The sequence below is a fragment of the Panthera leo genome, chromosome C2, assembly GCF_018350215.1.
Source record: "Panthera leo isolate Ple1 chromosome C2, P.leo_Ple1_pat1.1, whole genome shotgun sequence".
NCBI classification, from domain to species: domain Eukaryota; kingdom Metazoa; phylum Chordata; class Mammalia; order Carnivora; family Felidae; genus Panthera; species Panthera leo.
The window spans coordinates 58,722,413-58,743,884 of NC_056687.1; the positions used below are offsets into that span (position 1 = coordinate 58,722,413).

General features: G+C 34.8%; 1 protein-coding gene across 1 annotated transcript in view; it reads right to left on the minus strand.

The window, feature by feature from the left end:
• The window catches only part of ATG3 (autophagy related 3), a 27,114-nt gene continuing 5,642 nt past the window's right edge, over positions 1-21,472 (minus strand). Inside the window, exons 3-12 of the mRNA XM_042954435.1 lie at positions 20,142-20,191; positions 17,388-17,458; positions 15,412-15,519; positions 10,674-10,723; positions 8,338-8,419; positions 5,126-5,160; positions 4,720-4,875; positions 3,597-3,724; positions 1,846-1,914; positions 1-271 (exon numbers count right to left, since the gene is read on the minus strand). Of these exons, the coding sequence (XP_042810369.1) occupies positions 190-271; positions 1,846-1,914; positions 3,597-3,724; positions 4,720-4,875; positions 5,126-5,160; positions 8,338-8,419; positions 10,674-10,723; positions 15,412-15,519; positions 17,388-17,458; positions 20,142-20,191 (831 nt within the window). The 3' untranslated portion in view covers positions 1-189. The remainder of the gene's footprint in view (positions 272-1,845; positions 1,915-3,596; positions 3,725-4,719; positions 4,876-5,125; positions 5,161-8,337; positions 8,420-10,673; positions 10,724-15,411; positions 15,520-17,387; positions 17,459-20,141; positions 20,192-21,472) is intronic.

Here is a 21,472-nt window from a genome sequence, read left to right on the forward strand (position 1 = left end):
GTCTCTTTACACTCATTTTTATTAAACAAATAAGGCTGGTAGTGGAACTTTTTTTATTTAATGCATAAACATATAAGTCCCTTTATTAGAGAAATTGTACATATTGGTGTATATGGTCAATGTCACATCTATGGGTTAATTCTTTAAAAATCAGAACCAGTAATTAGGATAAATTCTATGCTCTCTTCGTTACATTGTGAAGTGTCTTGTGTAGTCATATTCTATTGTTGGAATGACAGCTTGTACGAACTTCAAGAAAATTAGAAGATACCTAAAGGTCTTTAGCTAAGGAAAATTGTTTGGTAAATAGTACTAGGATTTAAGCTAACATTGTAATTATCCTTATTAAACAATTTCTCAGAAAAAATACATAAGACAAAATCTTAAGTATATTAAAAAATAATTCATGGAAGTTTGTGTCTATTCAACATGAGGTTCTCTGTAACTTGAAGACTGCTTGACCTACTCCCATTTCACATTATTAAAATGTGAAACTTCCTAATAAGTATGAGTTTGCATGAGCCCATTTTTTTTTTTTTATATAAAAGTGAGAACAAGGTTGTTCATGTTTAAATGAGTGGGAAATGGTTCCTTTACTGCCTATTAGTTTGTTAGAAAATAACATAGGGTAAAAAATATAAAAGCACTGAAGCAAAAGAGAAAAAAATAATTAAGTGGAAACCCTCCATAAGGATTGATTGTAGTTAGTGTATGTACTTGCCATACAATCTGCTACACTAGACTGTGTTTAATAAAATCCTGAATTTTTTTTCTATGTTCCACTGCACCTGAAAATATTAAGACCTTAATTTTTATTGGGGGAACTGATGACTCAATTATTAAACACAGAGTCTTACAAGTCGCTACCCAGTCTCCAACACAGAGATGAATGCTCAAGTTTTGTGCAATAGGGTTTCAGGAACCAGACTGGCTTGGTCCGAGGGTTCCAGGTTTGTTTCAGTGTCAAATAAGCCCAGTGTTCTTCTGAGGGACACACTTTATTAGCAATTTTTAGGTCCTTTACAGTTCTAAGACAGGGGTGACCCCTCACAGTCTACATCTAACACTGAGTGGCAAGAACCAAGTGTTATATCAATCTAGCACCAAACTTATGTAAACTATTTGGCATCTACATTATTGACTTTGGCTGCTTTTGCCAAATCCATGCTATGGGTACATGTATTTCAGGATCCAGCAGTTTAGTTTATTCTTGTCAACCCCAGAAGTAGGAAAACCATAGTAAGATATAAGAAGGGTGCTCTTAAAATAAAAAAGATACTATATTTTAAGAATATATGAAATATACTTCGTGTGCTTTACTTTTTATTAACCTATTAAGCTGAATTCTGTTTCAGAGACCTCAGAATGACACAACCTAACTTTACTTTTACCTGATGGGAAGCACATTTTTTAATAATAGTTAAACTGGAAATATACTTAGGGAAAAGATACTCATGTGTTATCCTCTAAATTAGTAGGTTACTCTTCTTTTTGCCCGTTTTTTTCCATTAAGAGCAATGGTTCTATATTGACATACTCTTAGCCATTGCCTCTTCCACAAACAAAAGCAACTAGCAAGCTGCTACCTAGACAAACACACTGACCGAGGTTCTGTCATAAGGCAGGGCTGATGGGAGCACAAAGGAACATGTGCTCATCATCTGGACAAAGCATAACTATCACAATATGGCATTTTCTAAATAAAGACTCCCATTAAGACTTCCAGATATGAGGGGCTAAAACAAGTTATAGGTACTGTGTCATTAACATTATACTACATGTCCCAAAGAGGAAAACAATCCTAGGAGCCAATGTGCCACTAATGACATACACAGGTAAGGATACATATGAACACCAAGTTCTCCCCCTCCTTCTGCAACAGTCTCAATGATTTTCTTCATCACCTCAGCATGCCTAAAAGCAAAAGAATAAATAAATCTTATCAGCATAGATTAGATCAAAATAGGAAAAGCAAGGAATCTACCTTATTAGTGTCAGTGAATTAATTTTAACGTAATAGTTATATTATAAAATATTCTCCTTCCTCTTCCCAAACAAATCAGATTGTTGAGTCATGTAGAATATTTTACTGGAGCTCAGGCTAAATTTTAAAAGCTATGGTAGTCACAAACACAATGGCACTAGTTAGCTATCCTACAATGCGGGCTGAAGGAGTTTGGGGGATAGTGCAGCAGAAAACTAGAGAAAAGGGAAACCATGCCAGGGTATAATTGCAGAGCAAGGGCTGTGTGCTCTAAGAAACAAGAATTATACCAGGCAAATTCAAAAAACCTACATGGTAACAGCTAATCAAAAAAAAAAAAAAAAAAAACAAAGACATATTTACAATGCTGGGATTTCAGCTGCTCAAATATTTAGCTGAGAATAAGCCCCTGCTCACTCTCTCTCAAAATAAAAATAAAATACAGTTTAAAAAAAAAAAAAAAAAAAAAAAAAAGATTCTCAGAGTCCTGAGAATCCAAAAACATAATCTGAGGTGGCCCATGGCCAGGCCTAAAATGTACTTGAAATCTTACCTTATAGGCCCCCAACTTTTTGCTACTTACATTACATTGTATAATACAGCCATTTATTAAAACGTTTAACATTAATTACCAGTTAAATTACTTATCTCTTTTCCCTAACACAGCTAAGAAAGAGACATGCCTCAGTTTGATAAGCACCATCCTAAAACCTCAAACCATCAGAGAAGGCAACAAAATAAAATGAAAACCTTTCAGATAATTCAAAACTAAAACTAATGACTCTTGAATTACTTTTCAGTTAGCAATATTAACAACTCTTGACATAAATAAACTGGAAAAATGAACTAGGCTTTCTATTGGATAAAGTATGAGGACAAAGAGGTTGCAAAAAATAAGAAGAAAATACTAAGAATTTTTAAAAACTAGAATGTTGCATCTAATTAGTCAATGGAATACCAAAGTTTTCATCCAAAAAATATTGTTACCAGAATTTCTCAGTGATTTGTAAGAGTTACCCATTAGAAATAACAGAGTAAATTGTGCATATAGAGCCCGCTTCACTTACTTGGCCCTAAGAAAACACAATGATGCAAAGAAAATCCCAAACAGTAGGGCTGAATATCTCTTAACTGGAGACTAAAGGAAAATAGAAACTCTGAATACATCTTCCTTCACTAACCAATAAAAGGAGATAAATAAAAAACACAAGGATAACTTTATACTCCACATTCATAGCAAGATTTGTCACAATAGGGCAAACCATGTCTAAATGATGAGTACTTTTTAATCTAAAAAGCATCTCCTAAACTATTCTTGGAGCTGAAAACAGTAAAACCACAAAGATCTATACTACACTATAGCTAAACACACAAAGAGAATAAAAAATAGTCTTATTAATTAAACTTAAAATAAATTGGTCTTTTTCCTTTGTTCTTACATATTTAAGCACAAGAACCTTTCTAAAAAAGACAAAAGAGAATTTTACTTGTTTATTAAACTTTTCTGTTAGGACACTTTGTTTACAGACTCTCAAGTAATAAATCCTTATGGACACACAACACAATACACACACACACACACACACACACACACACACACACACACACACACCTGCACGGGTGAACTGAACACATAGGAGGAGGTGGGAGATGAGGGTGATTTTCAATGGTCACTGTTTTCTTCACATGATCTTGACTGATGTCTTCATACATGTGTTCAACTGTTAAAGGCTGCCTTTGCTGAAATGATAAAAAATGTTTTGAAATCACTGTTTAAAATCTTTCAAGCCTGGGGCACCTGGGTGGCTCAGTCAATTGAGCATCCAACTTTGGCTCAGGTCATGATCTTGCGTGGTTCAGAAGTTCAAGCCCCACATTGGGCTGGCGGCTGTCAGCACAGAGCCTGTTTCAGATCCTCTTTCCACCCCCTGCTTGCGCTCTCTCTCAAAAAACAAAAACAAAAACAAACAAAGAAAAAACACTTAAAAAATTTCAGGCCTAAACTTCAATGTTTAAAATAGATATATCCCTCCCTCCCATATCACCTGCAATACACTATTACAGACTATTTAGAATCACCAGACTCTTTGGGGAAGAAATTACAATTTATTTATACTAGGGAAAGGAGGAAGGAGTCTGTACACCAAGGTTATATAACTTCAGCTGCAGTAAAGATTCCACAAAAAAGTAAGTTCATAGCTGTCGAAACAATTTTATAACTTTTTAATTCATCTTTGGGGCCTATTTTGTTTTACTTTTTTATTTTCCCATTTATAGTCATAAGAATGACATACATGTTAAAACAAGTTGATTTTATTTCAGTTATCCCTTAATTCAATTACGTAAACAAGTTAAAAAAAAAAAAAAGGTTTTCCGTCTTAAGGAAAAAAAACACACGCAACATGATCATTTTGTAAATGTCTTATGTACGCAACAAATGTAATACCCCCAAAATTTAATACAAGAAACTAAGTTCAATTTCTCTTACATTATGAATGAATAACCTCAAGAACAAAGCAATAAATATGTAGCAGATTATTTCTGTTTAATTCTTAGTAGTGTTATTGTCACACTGAATAATTCATAGTTTCTTTAAAATAAGAATCAAGTTCAGTATTAATCATGAAATTATAAAACAAATGATTTCTAAAATTTAAAAGGTCACAGTATATACACATGGACCTAATGACAAAGGAAGTAAATCCAAAAATTATAAATATATTTTCTGTTTGTACCTCATCATAGCCGAACAACCATAGCCGTGGTGTCTGGTAATATTTATCATAAGTGATATAAAGGTCGTAAGTTCGCGTTTGCAAAATAGCATCTTCACCTCCAGCATCAGTTTTAGCTTTACAAGCTTCTACCATTTTCCTTGTGTCTAGGGTAGCCTAGCAATAATGGAGAAAAATTTATAGCCGTTAAAATTAGTATGAATGTAACAATTTATAAAAGGTAATTTTCCCACCTTGTATTTTTTTCCAAAAACAAATAGAACTTAAAAGTCAAAGCTAAAATGTTATACGCTATAACCAATGTAAACATATAAATAAAAGTTTACTGGAAAGATCAAGATACTATTAGAAATATTAATCAGCAAGTTTATTCAGTAAAAGTTAACTAAAAACTCAATTTACAAACCTCATCTGTTTCCAACAATCCACTTTCTTCATATTCTGTTATAAAAAGCAACAAAAGATTAATCAAGTACAAGATTTCTTAAACCAAATAACATATATTACTTCAGAGTATCATTCAAAACCTGGGTTTTTGCTTTTGTTTTTACTTTATTTACTTATTTATTGACTTTTTTATTTTGAGAGACACAGAGACAGCATGAGCAGGAGACAGGCTCTGCACTGTCAGCACAGAGCCTGACACAGGGCTTAAACTCACGAAACCATGAGATCGAGACCTGAGCCGAAACCAAGAGTCGAACACTTAACCGACTGAGCCACCCAGGCACCCCTGCTTTTGTTTTTAACTGAAGATACTGAATAGGTATGAGTGGGCTAATTCCACACTTCCAAAGCAGCACTATACCTGACAAAGCCAGAGAACATCAGCATGGCAAGGCTTGGTCCACGCTACTGTCTATTAGCAATACCAAATGGCATGATACTGTAGAACCCTCAGTGACTCCACTGTATAACATAAGGCTGTTTATATAATTGCATAAAGTGTGCTTATTAAAATCATCAGTGACTTCCTCTTTGCTGAATCCAGGGGTAAATTCCCAGGTTTCATCTTAACTGACCTTCTAAGACCATCTGGATGATTTATTCCCACCTTCCTGAACACTTTCCTTGGCTTTGCCTCTCATCTCAGTGGCTTCTCCTTTACTAACTTCTATGCTTGGTTCTTCTTCATCTCAACTTTATTTCCTTTTTTTCTTTCTTTTCTTTTAAAAAAACTCTATAGTAACCAAGGGCTCAGTTTTTGGACTTTGTCTTTTCTCTATCTACCCTTACTCCCTTGATGATTTCATCCAGTCTGAATGGCTTTAAATGCTACTGATCCCCAAATTTACCCCTGCTCACAATATCTAACTCTTTACTTATGGCTCCAATGGAATGACTAATGTACATGGCAAACAGCACACATCTAAAACTGAACTCCTAAACTCCCCCTCCAAAGCTATTTGGTCCTACAATTTTCCTCATCTCAGTTCAAGACACCTTGCCAGACACTCACAACAAAAATCTTTGGCTACTCTGTCTCTCCCGTGCCACTTCCCACTCAGCAGCAAATCCCTTCGACCCTACCCTCAAAATATGTCCAGAAGTCTATTTCTCATCACTGTCAGTGTTGCCACTCGAGCCCAAGCTCTTATCATTTCTTGCCTAGATTATCCAAACAGTATCCTGTTGTCCCTAATCCCCTTCAGCCTGTTCTCAATACAACAATTACAGTGATTCTGTTAAAATAGTAAATCTTATTCTAAGTTGCTCTTCTAGTTACAAAAACCTTCCAATGGCTTCTCATCTCACTGAGTTAAAGCCAGGGCCCTACATGATCTGGTCCCAAGGTTACCTCATTGACTCCATGCCTTACTTCTCTGCCCTCGCTCATCTCTGGACACAGGATTTTTTTTTTTTAAAGTAAGTTCTATACCCAATGTGGGGCTTGAACTTATGACCTCGAGATCAAGAGTCACATGCCCTACCGACCGAGCCAGCTAGGTGCCCCTGCTCACAGTATTTTATATAAGCCACACAAGCTCCTTCCTCAGGGCCTCAGATATCCAAATAGCTTGCTCACTCACCTCCTGCCAGGCTTTTACTTAAAATTCATGTTCTCAATGAATTTCTTGATCAACCTATTTTAAATAGTACTCATCCCTCCCCAAGACTCTCTGTCCCCTCCCCCTCCTTTATTTTGCTAATACTTATAACCACCTAATAAAGTATATTGCTTATCTATTGTTTTTTTTTTGTCTCCCATAACTAGAATATAAGCTCCATAAGATGTCTACTGCTTTATCTCTAGCACCAAGAACAGTGCCTGCTACATAGATACTATATTGCCCAATAAATATTTGCTGACTAATGAAAACTGCCTGTTATATTAATTATTATATTACCTCCTATACCATCAACACAGTTTTTTAAGCAAAATTCCACACACAGCAATTTTTTCTTCAGCTCTATCCAAGGGAAATGTCACAAACACACTAAAAGGCTGTCGGTCAGATATTTAAGGCAGTCCCACAACTTGTACTCTAAAAACAGTGCTTTCTTCACTGTATTCTTCCTACCCTCTACCCCAGCCTGGATAACTGTACACCATTCAGACAGATGGAATGCACAAAAGTATTTGTGCAAGAAGGTGGTTCTGACAATTATGAGACATCCAGGTACAAAGGAAACTACACAAGTACCTCTGAAGTTCAGGAGATCTGGACTGGAGGTTTAAATACAGAAGTCGATCACTGGGATGGTTGGTATGTGAGGCTGCTGTGAGCAATTCTGGTTACAAGTAACTCATACAGATTTCTTCCAAGAATGGGTGTTTGCCACAAGAATAAGGACAAAACTCTCACTAGAATTCAGTAACAGATATACAGCTAGGTTTCATGAAGACTCAAAAGTAATTTAGAAAACAAAACAGAAAAGTACTTTGAGTCAAGACTATGCTGGCAATTCAGCTACGCGTCATCTCCTCATGAGCAAATGCCACTTGCTATTAACAGCGCCTCAACTCTCCTTGGCACCATCTTCCACTTCTGCGTGCTACAGAACATTTCTATCTCACCATAAATTCTATGTATTTGGTCAAAAGAAGAAAAGTATGCATAATACAAGAGCACACTTTGCTCTGCTCTGAAATAGTTTTCAAGAATTAGCTTTTAAGCAGGCACCTGGGTGGCTTAGTGGGTTAAGTGTCCAGCTCTTGATTTTGGCTCAGGTCATGATCTCTTGGTCTGTGAGTTTGACCCCTGCATCCAGCTCTGCGCTGACAGCATGGAGCCTGCTTGGGATTCTCTGTCTCCCTCTCTCTCTGCCCCTCCCCTGTTCAAGCATGTGCCCACATGTGTAGGCTCTCTCTCTCTCTCTCTCTCAGAAATAAACATTAAAGAAAAAAAAAAAGAATTAGAGCTGTCCCCAGTGTTAAAGATTTATGACTAAGATGTATCCCACTGGAAATAATGCTATCAAGGCTATGCCTTAGGTAAAGTAGAAGAGTCCAAGATAAGGTAAGTTCTGCACTACTTAAGTTTAAATAAAAGCCTCTGTAGGCTGTTAAATGTTAAAATCTAGAACACAATGGAGTAGAATTCTTGTCCGCCTCAACTACAAATACTCCAAAATCCATATTCTAGTGTGATTAAAGCAAATCTAGAACACAAATACCTTCCATATCTGCAGCTTCTCCTTCATCTTCCTCTTCTTCCTCCTCACATATTGCTGAGCAATCTTGAAGTTTTATACTGTCCTTTGAAAATAAGTATATTTAAAGTCACTTAAGTATGTCCATTAGTTCACACACTGAGCACTCATGCATCAGCACAGTGCAAACCACCGTGAAAATGAGAGTGGTAAAGACAGTTCTTATCCTCAAGAAACTCCTACTCCACTGGAGATGACAAACCCATAAGCCAAATATTAAAAATGATATGCTAAGTGCTGTGACTGAAAAATATAAAAGTATTATAGAAGTACCAAGAATCACCTAAGCTCTCCATTTAAAAATAGTTGTCAGTTGCACTTCCAAAAAACTGTATTTTTATTTAACCAATTCATTAGTATTAGGAAACTGGTTCATAGTTATAACTTACACACATAATTTAAAAGAAAAAAAAGGCATATTTTATAAATCACAATACATTTATAAGTTAAACTTATTAGAAACCAAACATTATGTTCTAATTTGTTAACAATATCTTCAGTTGAATTAAGTAAAATTATCAGACTCTACAGTTACTATAGTATGTAAGATTTCAGTTCAATTTTTAACCTATATTTGCACTAGAATAAAAGAATAATGCTAACCAAAGACAAGCCTAATATAGAATTATTTCACAAAATCAATATTCTAAAAAAGTGAAGTCAATGTAGTAAAGTAAAAAAAAAAAAAAAAATCCTGGCTATCTAGTTTCACCTAATTCGTAATTTTACTTAGGGAAGATTTTATTTACCACTAGAAGCTTAAATTGTATGTATCATTACTACACTCAAAATGTGAAACCAGAGAAGAAAGATAATATCTGGGTAATTATTAGAAGAGCCAATATCTGACAAAGTGATTGTTAAGAGAAATTTTAATCACGTTGATGTCATGGTGATCATACTTGAAACAGAATACAGTAGAAATCAACAAGAAAGATTAATATTTGGGTCTGGACAACAAATATTCTAAGCATTAAATTATGAAAAATAATATAAATTCTATATTACATAGGAAATGACAGGAAAGATATATTCCAGTTGTCCATTATTCTAAGTATTTACACTTTAGTAGGACATAAGGATGTTAGATGGGATATCAAGTACCATATTAACCACTACTGCATTTATAAAAAATTTTTTCAAGAATTATCATCAACCTATCATAAAATGCTACCCCATACTACACTGCCATTTATCATTCCCAAAGGCTGAAGGATACATAATTAACAGCCAGAGTAAACAAGATTTTCTAAAGTAGCCAAAGCCATTTTGGGGTTTTTCAGTCATTCAAACTCTCCAAAAAACAGAATTTCAAAAGGCTGAATTTTCAGGCCAATGAACTGAACCTTAATCCCTAGCAAGCATAAAACTGTACATTAAAAAAACAAAACAAAACAAAAAGAAAACTTGTTTTAGTTTCTAACCCTTCCTGTTAAGACTCAGTTATGAATCCCAAAAGATCTAAATGATAAAAACACACAAAAAAGAGTATCTTAAACTTGTAGCAAATGTTGTATCAAGTGTTTCCTAAGGACAAAAGAAATGCAATTATTCTGTCCAAACATTCTGCTCTCTAAGAGATTAACAAAATAATAAAGAAAGAATAAAGGCATTTTGTATTTTTCATATTATTTCAAATATAAAAATATGAAGACAGCTGCAATCATCCTCTCTTTAGAAATGAAAAGCTTCTATAATAAAGTTAGCTTGAATTAACTGAAAATTTTCAAGCAGAAAAATTCCACCCCATTACAGATTTTTATCCCCTCTCCCCACAATAAACCATACAATAAAACTCAACTGATTTAGCTCCCACTCAGTCAAAATCCATTCTGGATGATGTTAAAATTTACCTTTAAATTTTCAAAAACAAAAACTTCCACTGAAAACAACTATAAATTAAGAGATTACAGAGGGAATGAGTAAATTACTTAAGACAATGTTTAAACTACAAAATTTGAAATTAGTAGCTACTAATCACTAAGTACATAAACCTCTTCAAAAACTTCTATTCACAGAAAATTTTATACTTAAAAATAAAAACATTTCTTTTAAACTAGCATAGTAGCCTTCCCAATTAGTGAAAATTAGTTGTTTTTACCAGTTACAATCTGAAAAAAAATTTTTATCATACACGGATTTAGGAAGATAAGCACTGAGAAGGAGTAGTTTTGATATGGTCGTATAAAAAAGTGAGAGGAGAAAAAAATAACTCGAATTTTAAAAAGCTTGAATAAGAATATATATATATGCAAATAATTACAACACTGAATTTAGAAATGTAACTAATTAACCAGTACCTTGCTCTCCAATGTAATCTCCTTAACTGCTTCAGTTACTCCTGCAATACCTGTTTAAAGTTCAAAAAAATACCTGGATTAAAGTGTAAACATCTACCATTTCCCAGATTCAAGCAACATATAAATTAACACTTAAAATTACCTAAATTCTCACAACTCCTCTGAAATAAGGAGGCAATGTTAGCAGTATTTTTACAAATAAACTCTAATAGGAATAAATAATGCCAAAAGCACTTCTCAAATTAAAAAATATACCATTTTGATATTTTACCATGAATTATTCTATCACTCATTTACCATTCCTCATTTACTTTCCCTGTGTGAGTCTTTATCAAATATATATTCATTCTCAGACTGAACACATTAGAAGACTATAGGATTCATATTCATATTTCATTTAAACCTGCATTAAAATTTTCTCAAGAAGATATTAATGTTATTTGTTTCAGAAATCTAGGAGAGCCAGAAGTAGTAATACCATACCACACTTACATGGACCTTTCTATTTTACTGTTTCCATAGGTTATTTTATCCTTATAAACACTATCTTTTGAGGTAATTAGGTAATCATTTCTCCTTATAAAGAAACGAATGAGACTTGCTGAGTCTCACAGTGAAGAAACTGGCATTCGAATCCATATGTGCTACCTTTTAGTTCAATGCTCTGTCTACTGCACCCCATTAAGCAACTACCTCGCATACTTGTCTCAAGGAAGGTGGCACTAAGCAGATGGCAGCACCACAAGTCAGCTAAGTACATTCTCATTTAAAATACATGTCAGTTTATTTAAGTTTATTTATTTATTCATTTAGAGAACAAGCATGGGAGGGGCAGAGACACAGGGAGAGACAGAGAATCCCAAGCAGGCCTCATTTTGTCAGTGTGGAGCCTGATGCAGGGCTCAAACTCACAAATCATGAGATCATGACCTGAACTGAAATCAAGAGTCAGCTGCTTAACCAACTGAGCCACCCAGGCGTCCCCACCACCACTTTTTTAAAAGCTTCTTTATTTATTTTGAGAAAGAGAGACAGAGACAGGGAGGGAACATGAGTGGGGGAGGGGCAGAAAGACAGGGAGAGAGAGACCATGTCAATGTTTCTAATTTGATAGTTTATTTAAAAAAATTTTTTTTAAACATTTATTCATTTTTTGAGAGACAGAGAGCATGAGCAGGGGAGGGGCAGAGAGAGGGGGAGACACAACCCGAAGCAGGCTCCAGGCTCTGAGCTGCCAGCACAGAGCCCGATACGGGGCTTGAACTCATGATACGCAAGATCATGACCTGAGCTGAGGTCGGACACTTAGCCAACTGAGCCACCCAGGTGCCCCCCTAATTTGATAGTTTAAGAAGGACGAGATACACTAGAGAAAAAACTCTACATACAAAATATGCTTTGCTCCCTTTTTAATCTTCTAAAACTTTGATACATCTGTTCAACATGTCCAAAGAATAACTCACTTTTTACTAATAGAAAATATCACAATCCACAGCTCTAGCACAATGCTTTTACTTCATCCTTTTTTAGAAATTATTACATAATAGATACGATTATTTCATAACATTAAGATCCAAATCTTAACATACTGAATTGGTATTACAAAATGATTCCCTGAATCCAATACATAGATACAAAGAAAATAAACCTCTTCAATTCATTTATATATAATAATGCAGTAGTATGCCACTAGACTCTTCTAAATGTAGGACTGACAAAGAAAAAAAAAAGCTGAAATGACTCTAATGAGGGTAACATTCTCAAAGACTGTGATGGTTAATTTTATGTCACCTTGGCTACGTTACTGTGTCCAGATGCCTGGTCAAACACCAGTCTAGATGTAGCTCTGAAGGTGGTTTTTAGATTTTTGTAGACTCTAACATTTAAATCAGTAGACTTTGAGTAAAGTAGATCACTCCCCATAATGTAGGTGGGCCTCATCCAATCAGTTGAAGGCCTTATAAGAAAAGACTGAAGTGCTCAGAAGGAAAGAATTCTGCTTTCAGACTATCTTCACACTCAGGCGGAAGCAATCAACCCTTACCTGGGTCTTCGGCCTGCTGGCCAGTCCATCCTATAAACTGCAATCTTGCTAGCTACCACAATCATGTGAGCCAATTCCTCAAAATAAATCTACGTATACCTATGTATCTATACCTGTATCTACCTCTATAATCTAATCTATATCTATATATACATTCTATTGTTTCTGTTTCTCTGAGAACCATGACTAATACAAGGGCTAAGAGAAATAAAAGAAACCTATGAGAAGCAAGGATGAAGCAAAGAGAACTGAGGTAACTAAGGAACCGGGCACATGGCCTTTTGAGTCCAACGGAAGTAGTGTTTTAATCAGATCAGGATAGAGTTTAAACTAAAATTCTAAGGATATCTCTCCAGCAGGGCAAACATTTTTTCAGTTGTTGAATTTCTTTAATAGACTTTCATCAATCCAATCGTACTAATACCTACTTACCTCTGTAATGAATGCCTTTGTAAATATGCACCAAATTTTGAGCTAGTGATTATGGAATAGAATACAACCAGACAACAGAATAGCTCATTTACTTCACATCAGAAACATACTGATACAACTAATGGCTTTGGTTAGTCAACAATTGCCTATAGAGGTCCTGCTCATGTCTTCCAGACACAGGAAAACTAAAGCAGAGCAGCTGAACAATTTTGGAAAGGTCAAAAAATAAAGGTTTTCAAACCACATTTTCTTAAGGCCTTGACTAATTAACACTCAACACGTTAAGAAACAAACAAGTTTCAGAATATTATTCAGCCATCAAAAAGAATGAAATCTTGCCATTTACAACAACATGGATGGAACTAGAGTGTATAAGTGAAATAAGTCAGTCAGAGAAAGACAAATATATGATTTCACTCCTATGTAGAATTTAAGAAATAAAACAGATGAACACAGGGGAAGGCAAGGCAAAATAAGATAAAAACAGAGAGGGAGGCAAACCATAAGAGACTCTTAACTATAGAGAACTGAGGGCTGCTGGAGGGGAGGTGGGTTAGGGGATGGACTAGATGGGTGATGGGCACTAAGGAGAGCACTTGGGATGAGCACTGGGTGTTATATATTAAGTGATGAATCATTATTTTTGTTTTATATATATATATTTTTTTTTCAATATATGAAATTTATCGCCAAATTGGTTTCCATACAACACCCAGTGCTCATCCCAAAAGGTGCCCTCCTCAATACCCATTACCCACCCTCCCCTCCCTCCCACCCCCATCAACCCTCAGTTTGTTCTCAGTTTTTAAGAGTCTCTTATGCTTTGGCTCTCTCCCACTCTAACCTCTTTTTTTTTTTTTTTTTTTAAGCGATGAATCATTAAATTCTACTCCTGAAACCAATACTGCACCATATGTTGACTAACTTGAATTTAAATAAAATCCTGGAAGAAAGAAAAAGAAACAGGTTTCAAATGAAGAAGCCCAAGCACTGAATCTATGCTTCTATCACCATGAAGAAACACATGGCAGTGTCCCTTTTTAAGGGTAGAGAAAAACTGACCTAACAAGGTACTTTTTCCTGTGCAGATTACTTAGCCCTCTGACTACTGTATGGGTCTCAACAGATGGCAGCAATATGTCCTTCACAGAACACTTGGTACTGTCTGGAGGCATTCTTAATTACCACAATTGGGTAAGTACTACTGGCATCTAGTGGGCATCTAGTACCAGAGATACTGCTAAACATTCTGCAATGTACAGGAAATGCTACAACAAAGAATCACGCAGCCCAAAATGTTAGTACTGCTAAGACTGAGAAACTCTGTGCTAGTACTACTTTTGATACAGCTGCTACTCTCTAGGACTTAGAAAATTTATTTTTAGTACCTAGATTTAAACTCAGAACACATTTTTTCCATTAAAACTAAGCCAAAAATGGCACTTATATAACTGTGTAAATTAACTATTAATTGTTAACTATTAACTAACATTAATTAATTCATGTAACTATATATTATGTAACTACATACAACTACATAAACGCACATTAGTATATGCTGCTGTCCCTGTCATAAATGGTAGTTAGCTATAGCAGCATATACTAATCTACGTTTACACAGTTAAATACAGTAGCAAAATCGGTGTTTAGGACTTGGAATAAAAAATCATATTCAGATTTACAACTTCTGCAAACACACTTACGAAAGGCTTAAATTTAGTCAATTTCTTTAACAAAAATCTATTGATCAACTTGTGTATCAGATACTATGTTAGATACTGAGGATTCAGCAATGAATCTCTACCTCCACAGAGTATACAGTGTTTGTCACTGAACAAATAATTATTAAATAATTTTAAATGTGGGTCTCTGGAGTACAATAAATATAAGCGTAGTTCCTGTCCTAAAGTTCGTCACACAGCAATGGAATGACACGTAAATAAGGAACTCTAAAGCAAAGCAGTATGCATACTCAGCAATACTAATTGTCTTTCTTTCTTTAGAAATAAAGAAAATGATATGGATATTTTCAAATTGCTACTGAAGTAGCAGTACTATAGAAATTTGGTATTCTCCAAAGGCACTTTTTCTTTTTTTTTCCAATTTGTCTTCCTGCTATTTTTCAGGTAAAAGTGTATTGGGACAACTGTGCCTTATGTATCCTTTGTTGTTGTTGTTTTTTAAAATCAATGCTGTTATAAAAGATTGTAAAAGAGTTTAAAACAATTTAGACTAAAATACAGTATTTTATTCTCCTCTTACCTGTGTTATGGTAAGTATCTACCCATCCCCCATCACCATCATCTTCTTCAATGATAGCTTCCAATTCATCTGAATATTCCATCTGTTTGCACCGCTTGTAGCATGGCACTATTAAACAAGTGGCAAATACAGTTACTAGCACATAATCTGCTTCCTATGAATCCATTAGAAAAAAAGAGAAAATTTATTCCATTTTAAGGAAATACTGTATTTCATTTCTAATAAGTGCTTAAGTAAGTGTTTAAAGAGTTATATTCAGCTCACAAATACATAATGATCACACTTATCTTTCCCTAAATACCTCTGTCAGAACACAGGTAGAAAAGTTCTACTGAAAATTTTTTTTGTTTATTTACTTATTTTGACAGAGGGAGAGGGAGAGGGGGAGGGGGAGAGGGAGAGGGGGAGGGGGAGAGGGGGAGGGGGAGAGGGGGAGGGGGAGGGGGAGAGGGGGAGGGGGAGAGGGGGAGGGGGAGGGGGAGAGGGGGAGGGGGAGAGGGGGAGGGGGAGGGGGGGAGGGGGAGGGGGAGAGGGGGAGAGGGGGGGAGGGGGAGAGGGGGAGAGGGGGAGAGGGGGGAGGGGGAGAGGGGGAGAGGGGGAGAGGGGGAGAGGGGGAGAGGGAGAGAGGGAGAGAGGGAGAGGGGGAGAGGGAGGGAGGGAGAGAGGGAGGGATAGAGAGGGAGGGATAGAGAGAGAGAGAGAGAGAGAGAGAGAGCGAGAGCACAAGAGGTGGAGGGGCAGAGAGAGAGGGAGAGAGAGAATCCCAGGCAGGATCCACACAGTCAGCACAGAACCTGACATGGGGCTCAATCCCACAAACTATGAGATCATGACCTAAGCCAATATCAAGAGTCCAATGCTTAACTCACTGAGCCATCCAAGTGCCTCTCTACTTGAAAGTTTCTGTGTATTCTTTACCCTGATGGTCTGTGAAGAACAGCAGGCTAAAGCCAGAGATGACACTGTACAATTTCAGGCTAATGCATAATAATACCTTATTTTAATGGCTTTACTCTCAAAACATGAAGGCACCACCTGGCATTCTCAGAGGTGGTAGAGGTGACTTTCAGTTTGTAATGCTGCAGTAACTTTCAATATGTATTTCATAATTCATACCTAAGTTCCAGCTATTCATAAAGGATAAGCTAGTGTAAAAGTCAGTAACTGCTAAATTTTACTATCTTCTATAATATTGGAGCCAAGTTTTTCACATAGCATATGTGTGAACAGTTATTTTTATTCACATAAACCTAGAACTGAACAATTATAAGGTAAAAACATGATCTAGAGTTGAGAAATTGCTATTCATCTCCTGATTTCTTTAAAAAACAAGCAGGATATAAATGATCAACTCTAATAAAACATATGCTGTAGGAAAGAAAAAAAAAACCTGGTATGTTATACATGTTTTCCTTTGCTGTAATAGATAAACCAGAACAAAAATCAATGTGCTGTTTTGTGATTAGATAGGGACTATAACAACCTTCTGAGGCTGTTTTCATAAATAAGAAACCACTTGTTTCAAAAAACAATTTTGTTCCTAAAGGCAATCTTTAAAAGACACAATGGATAATAAAATCTTTAGCTTGGAGCTTTTAGATGTCAAAGGTAGTATCAATTTCATTTTTCATGACAAATGTTTAAGTCTAAAGGAGATCAGAATCAAACAGCTAAAAAAATTATGACTATGAAGTCAACTTTTAAAAAAGGCCATTAAAATTCCAACTCTGCTAGGGTCCTTTTCCTCCACACCTTACAAGTGGATCTTTTTGGCAAAAAGAAGTAACAAAAAGGAAGAGGGTAAAAACCAAATAAGGAAAAAATACTCTAGCAACAGAAAACACAGCACTTCATCGAATTTTTAAGTTTCTGTCTGAGAGAAGCTGTAAGTATGGCTTCAAGCATAAATTAAGTTTTATTTTTTTAAATATAACTCTTTGTGCAAGATTTACTGATATACACAATGTAATTCTTACCATTTTTGGTGACCAAAAATTGTTTGCCTGTTGGTAGATATGCCTTCACTTTCAATTCTTCCCCTGTAGCCCTTTAAAGAGTAAAAAGGACCAAATATGAGAACTATTTTAACAGGCAAAGACAGAACAGAAGCTATCACATCTAAATACCAAAACTACACAATCCACACTCTTGAGAAAACGGTCTCAAGACTGGTTTGGGAAGGATGCTGTTAAGTGATGTATGTTAGGGCATGGAAAGACACAGCATTCTAAGTAAAATGTACTAAGAGACACAGACAGACCTAACAGAATTTATATTACACATGAGACAAAAAAGACAATACAGAATTACTAAACAACTATTATGTTTGCCTCAAACAAAAAGAAAATGTTGTTCCTTAGTGAGTATAATCTCAGACTTTGAGTTCTAAAGTATTGTTACTTCAGACATCTTCAGACCAAGAGGAGGCCAGAAAAATAGTTGCATGACATTACATAACAAAGTAGGTGGTTGGCAAGATCCTTGTTTCTTCCACTCTATTAAAATTGGAACTAAGAGAAAAAAGATGCTTTGAGTCACAAGATGATAATGTTAAAAATAATGAGTGAAAACAGAAAAAATCCTTTTATCAAGTATTTATTAAGTGTAAGACTTAAAACTCTAACTTTTATTTACTCCTCAGAACTCAAAGAGGTAATATTAACATCTCCATTTTAGCTTAAAGAAGTCAGATGGCTCACAGTCATAAAACCAAAACACAGAACAGCAGGGCTCCTGCTCTTCAACACTATTCCTTCTGTGGGTCAGAGCCAGCTATAACCATTTCTGATTTTTCATAGCTACTTTGGACTATCAAGAATTGGTTCAAAGATTCTTCTGTGGGTCTCATAATGGAATTGGCCAGAGCTGGAGCGGCATGTGGTTTATTGCAAAAACTGAGAGTCTGCTGCCTTATCAGAGCTTCAGTCTAAAGTTTAATACATTTGAGCACAAAATAAAGCCAGGAAATGACCTACTACCTTTTAGTAGCCTTCTAGGCTTCTTTAGACCATTCTCAACTGTCAAATTCAACAATGAAATGGCAATGCCTTAAGTTCTGAGTGAAGAATATACAACAAGGTCATGATGGTGCCTGCAGACACAAAACTGTAACATACAAATTATCTTTTTCTAGCACAGGTTTAAAATGAATTGCTCCTTTGGCTCCAGCTGTTCGGCCAGTATGGACACTGGAGTAACTAACTTCTAAGTTACAATAAAACTATTTCAACTATCACATTTCATAAAGTGAAACTATAAACTACCTGCTAAAGGAAGAGCCTGACCATATACCAAACCTCCATAATACTACTATTAATCATATGTTTGAACTAATTAGACAAATAAAGACTATGACTAAGAAACCTAAAGAAAATGTATACCTATTAAAGAAAATCCTAAATTACTTCCTTTTATAAAATGTATATTATTTTAAATTTTATATACCTATTTGACTTGAAATATAAAAAATTGTAGGCTAGAACCAAGCTAAATATAGTTTTAACAATTTGTAATCTAAAAAAATCAATCACCCTTACTACATCAGACAACTGCTATCATATTAACTCAATTCTAAATACAAAACAGAAATACACGTAAGGAAGACAAGGACATAAAAATAAACCTGACATTTTGGCCTTTTTTTGTACATTAAGAAACAGCGTTCTAAAAGAGCAATTGACAAAGAGCAGTAACAACCATTTTGGGTATGTGTCAAATATAAAAATTAAGAAGAGAATAGGCCACAGATAAAAGAGAGTTTCAACTTTGGCTTAAAACAGTTTTAACTGTTAAAGCTTTTTAGATATGAAGGAAAACAGTATCAGTTCTAACTTTATTAATTTTAGAACCCCTGCTCCCAAATCAAAACTACGCCTTTCAACAACAATTGTAAAAGTGTCATTGGGGGAATTTAAAAAAAAAAAGGGGCGGGGGGAGAAGGAGTTGAGCCACTTATATCCAAACAAGATGGTAATTCCAAAACAATTCTAGCCTTTAAATTAAAACAGCTCTGTCAGTATTGGGATCACTTTTTCAGCCACAGGTAGTTTTACTGTAAGTACTTGAAAGTACTGAAACAGCATTTGTTTTAAAACATTGTTATTATTCAGAATATTTAAAATATGTTATGAGATCTGCTAAGTTGCTTAAATTAATTTTATAATTAAAAGTGTTAATGAAAAAATTAAAATGTAAAAAGCCTATTACCAGCAAATTTCCAGTTAAGACCTTAATGAGTATCATGAACCTTCTTTTCGGCTAATTCCTAAAATGGGAACATACTTTTGAACGTGAATACAAAGTTTTATGATTAAAAAACATAAGACTATAAAATGTCTGTGTTTATTAATGTTATAAAAATATTCAATAAACATTTTAGTTAAAAAAAAGTGAGCTGGTCAAATTTATTGAACTCTTGAACATTAATTTTTAAAGATCCACCGTAAGATCAGACCTAGACACTACAAAGAAAGTGAATACTAATAAAGGAAGACATTTATCTCAAAAATATCTTTTATTCTAATGGAGCAAAACAAAATAGGTATAACACCCAATTTGTCAGCCTGTATTTTACTTTAAGTATCATGGGCACACTGCTTAACAAAGAAATCTACTAGAAGAGGGTTAAACTGGTCATTCTAAAGTTCATGCCCTAATTTATTTTGCAAATTGCTGTGATTATGAAGTCATACCTTTTACTAATTTTCGATTTCTCACTCAAGATTACTTACCATTGCCATGTTGGACAGTGGTGGACTAAGTGATCTCCAGCTGCCACAAACTATTTAGGATTTAGAAGGAATATAAAGAAAAAGGAAAAAGAAAAATTGAACATCACTGAATGCTAGATGGTAAAATACCAAAGTGACCATCTGTGTAATCTTGTTACACAATAATCACATAAATGCAAACAACACCAAACCTGCTCTACCAGTCTGGTGATTTATTTTTTATTATTACTAAAACTGCAAAATTTTTTACATCCATAAAGTTTAAATTTTGGAAGAAAAAAAGTATTGAGTGTTATTTTTTATTCTTTATTTATTTTAAATTCAATTTTTATCTTCGGATTAAATAATGCCAAAAGGATACTGTATCATGAAATGAACAAAGGTAACACTGCAGGATTTAAAATGTCAAAACCATTTTATGGATAAATAAGATGAAGAGAGATTCTTGCTAGTGGTTGAAAACTCAAAGAAGATCTTTGTGAAAAATTACTAAATAGACACAGGCCTACAATGTAAGAATCGTTTACTACATCACAGTGTACACTTCTCTTTTTTTGTTCTTTTTTTAAATTCAGATAACAGCCCATTTTGAAAGCTTTTTCATATTAACAAGAGTGAGAAACGCAGTGCCAAACAATGGAGAAGAGGTTAGAAGCTTTTGGATTGACTCAGAAAACACCAACACAGTTAAGAAATTAAATCCTCTAACACCTTGGACTTTCTGGGCAGGTTGAACACTGCACAAGTTTTTGTTTTTCTTCAGAAATAAAAAACTGAGAAAGAAAAGAGTTTAAGCTTTTGAGAATTTCCATTATACATGAGCATGAACTGATCTTACTATAAGACAGGAATCAGGCTTATTCTTGAGAGCAGAAAATGAAAGTCTGTTAAGTGTAACTGCAGTGTCCCAACTCAAGCAATACACATGCACATATTTTCCCAATTACTTCTGTTTCACAACAGCTCTAACTTAAAATCATTGTTCATGGGTTATTACACGCCAAAAAAAAAAAAAAAAAAAAAGTTACCTTTAATCTTCCAATGCTTTTCTGAGAAAACAATGTCTACATTAATACTCTATCTTCGTTTAAGAAAGTAAAATTTTATAAAACAAGAATTCTAAGAGTAATTTCTTTAGAGAAGATACATTAACAAGATAAGATTTAGCAGCATATTCCCTTTTCAAATGTTTCTGTTCTTTCATTTCAAAGAATCTTTTTATTATTTAAACTAGTTAGGTAAAGACAAAAAACCCAAATGAAAACAATACTCTCTCCCCAAAGTTTTAAGCATTTTAGTTCACTGTAACCAATGCTACCATTAACTCTGTG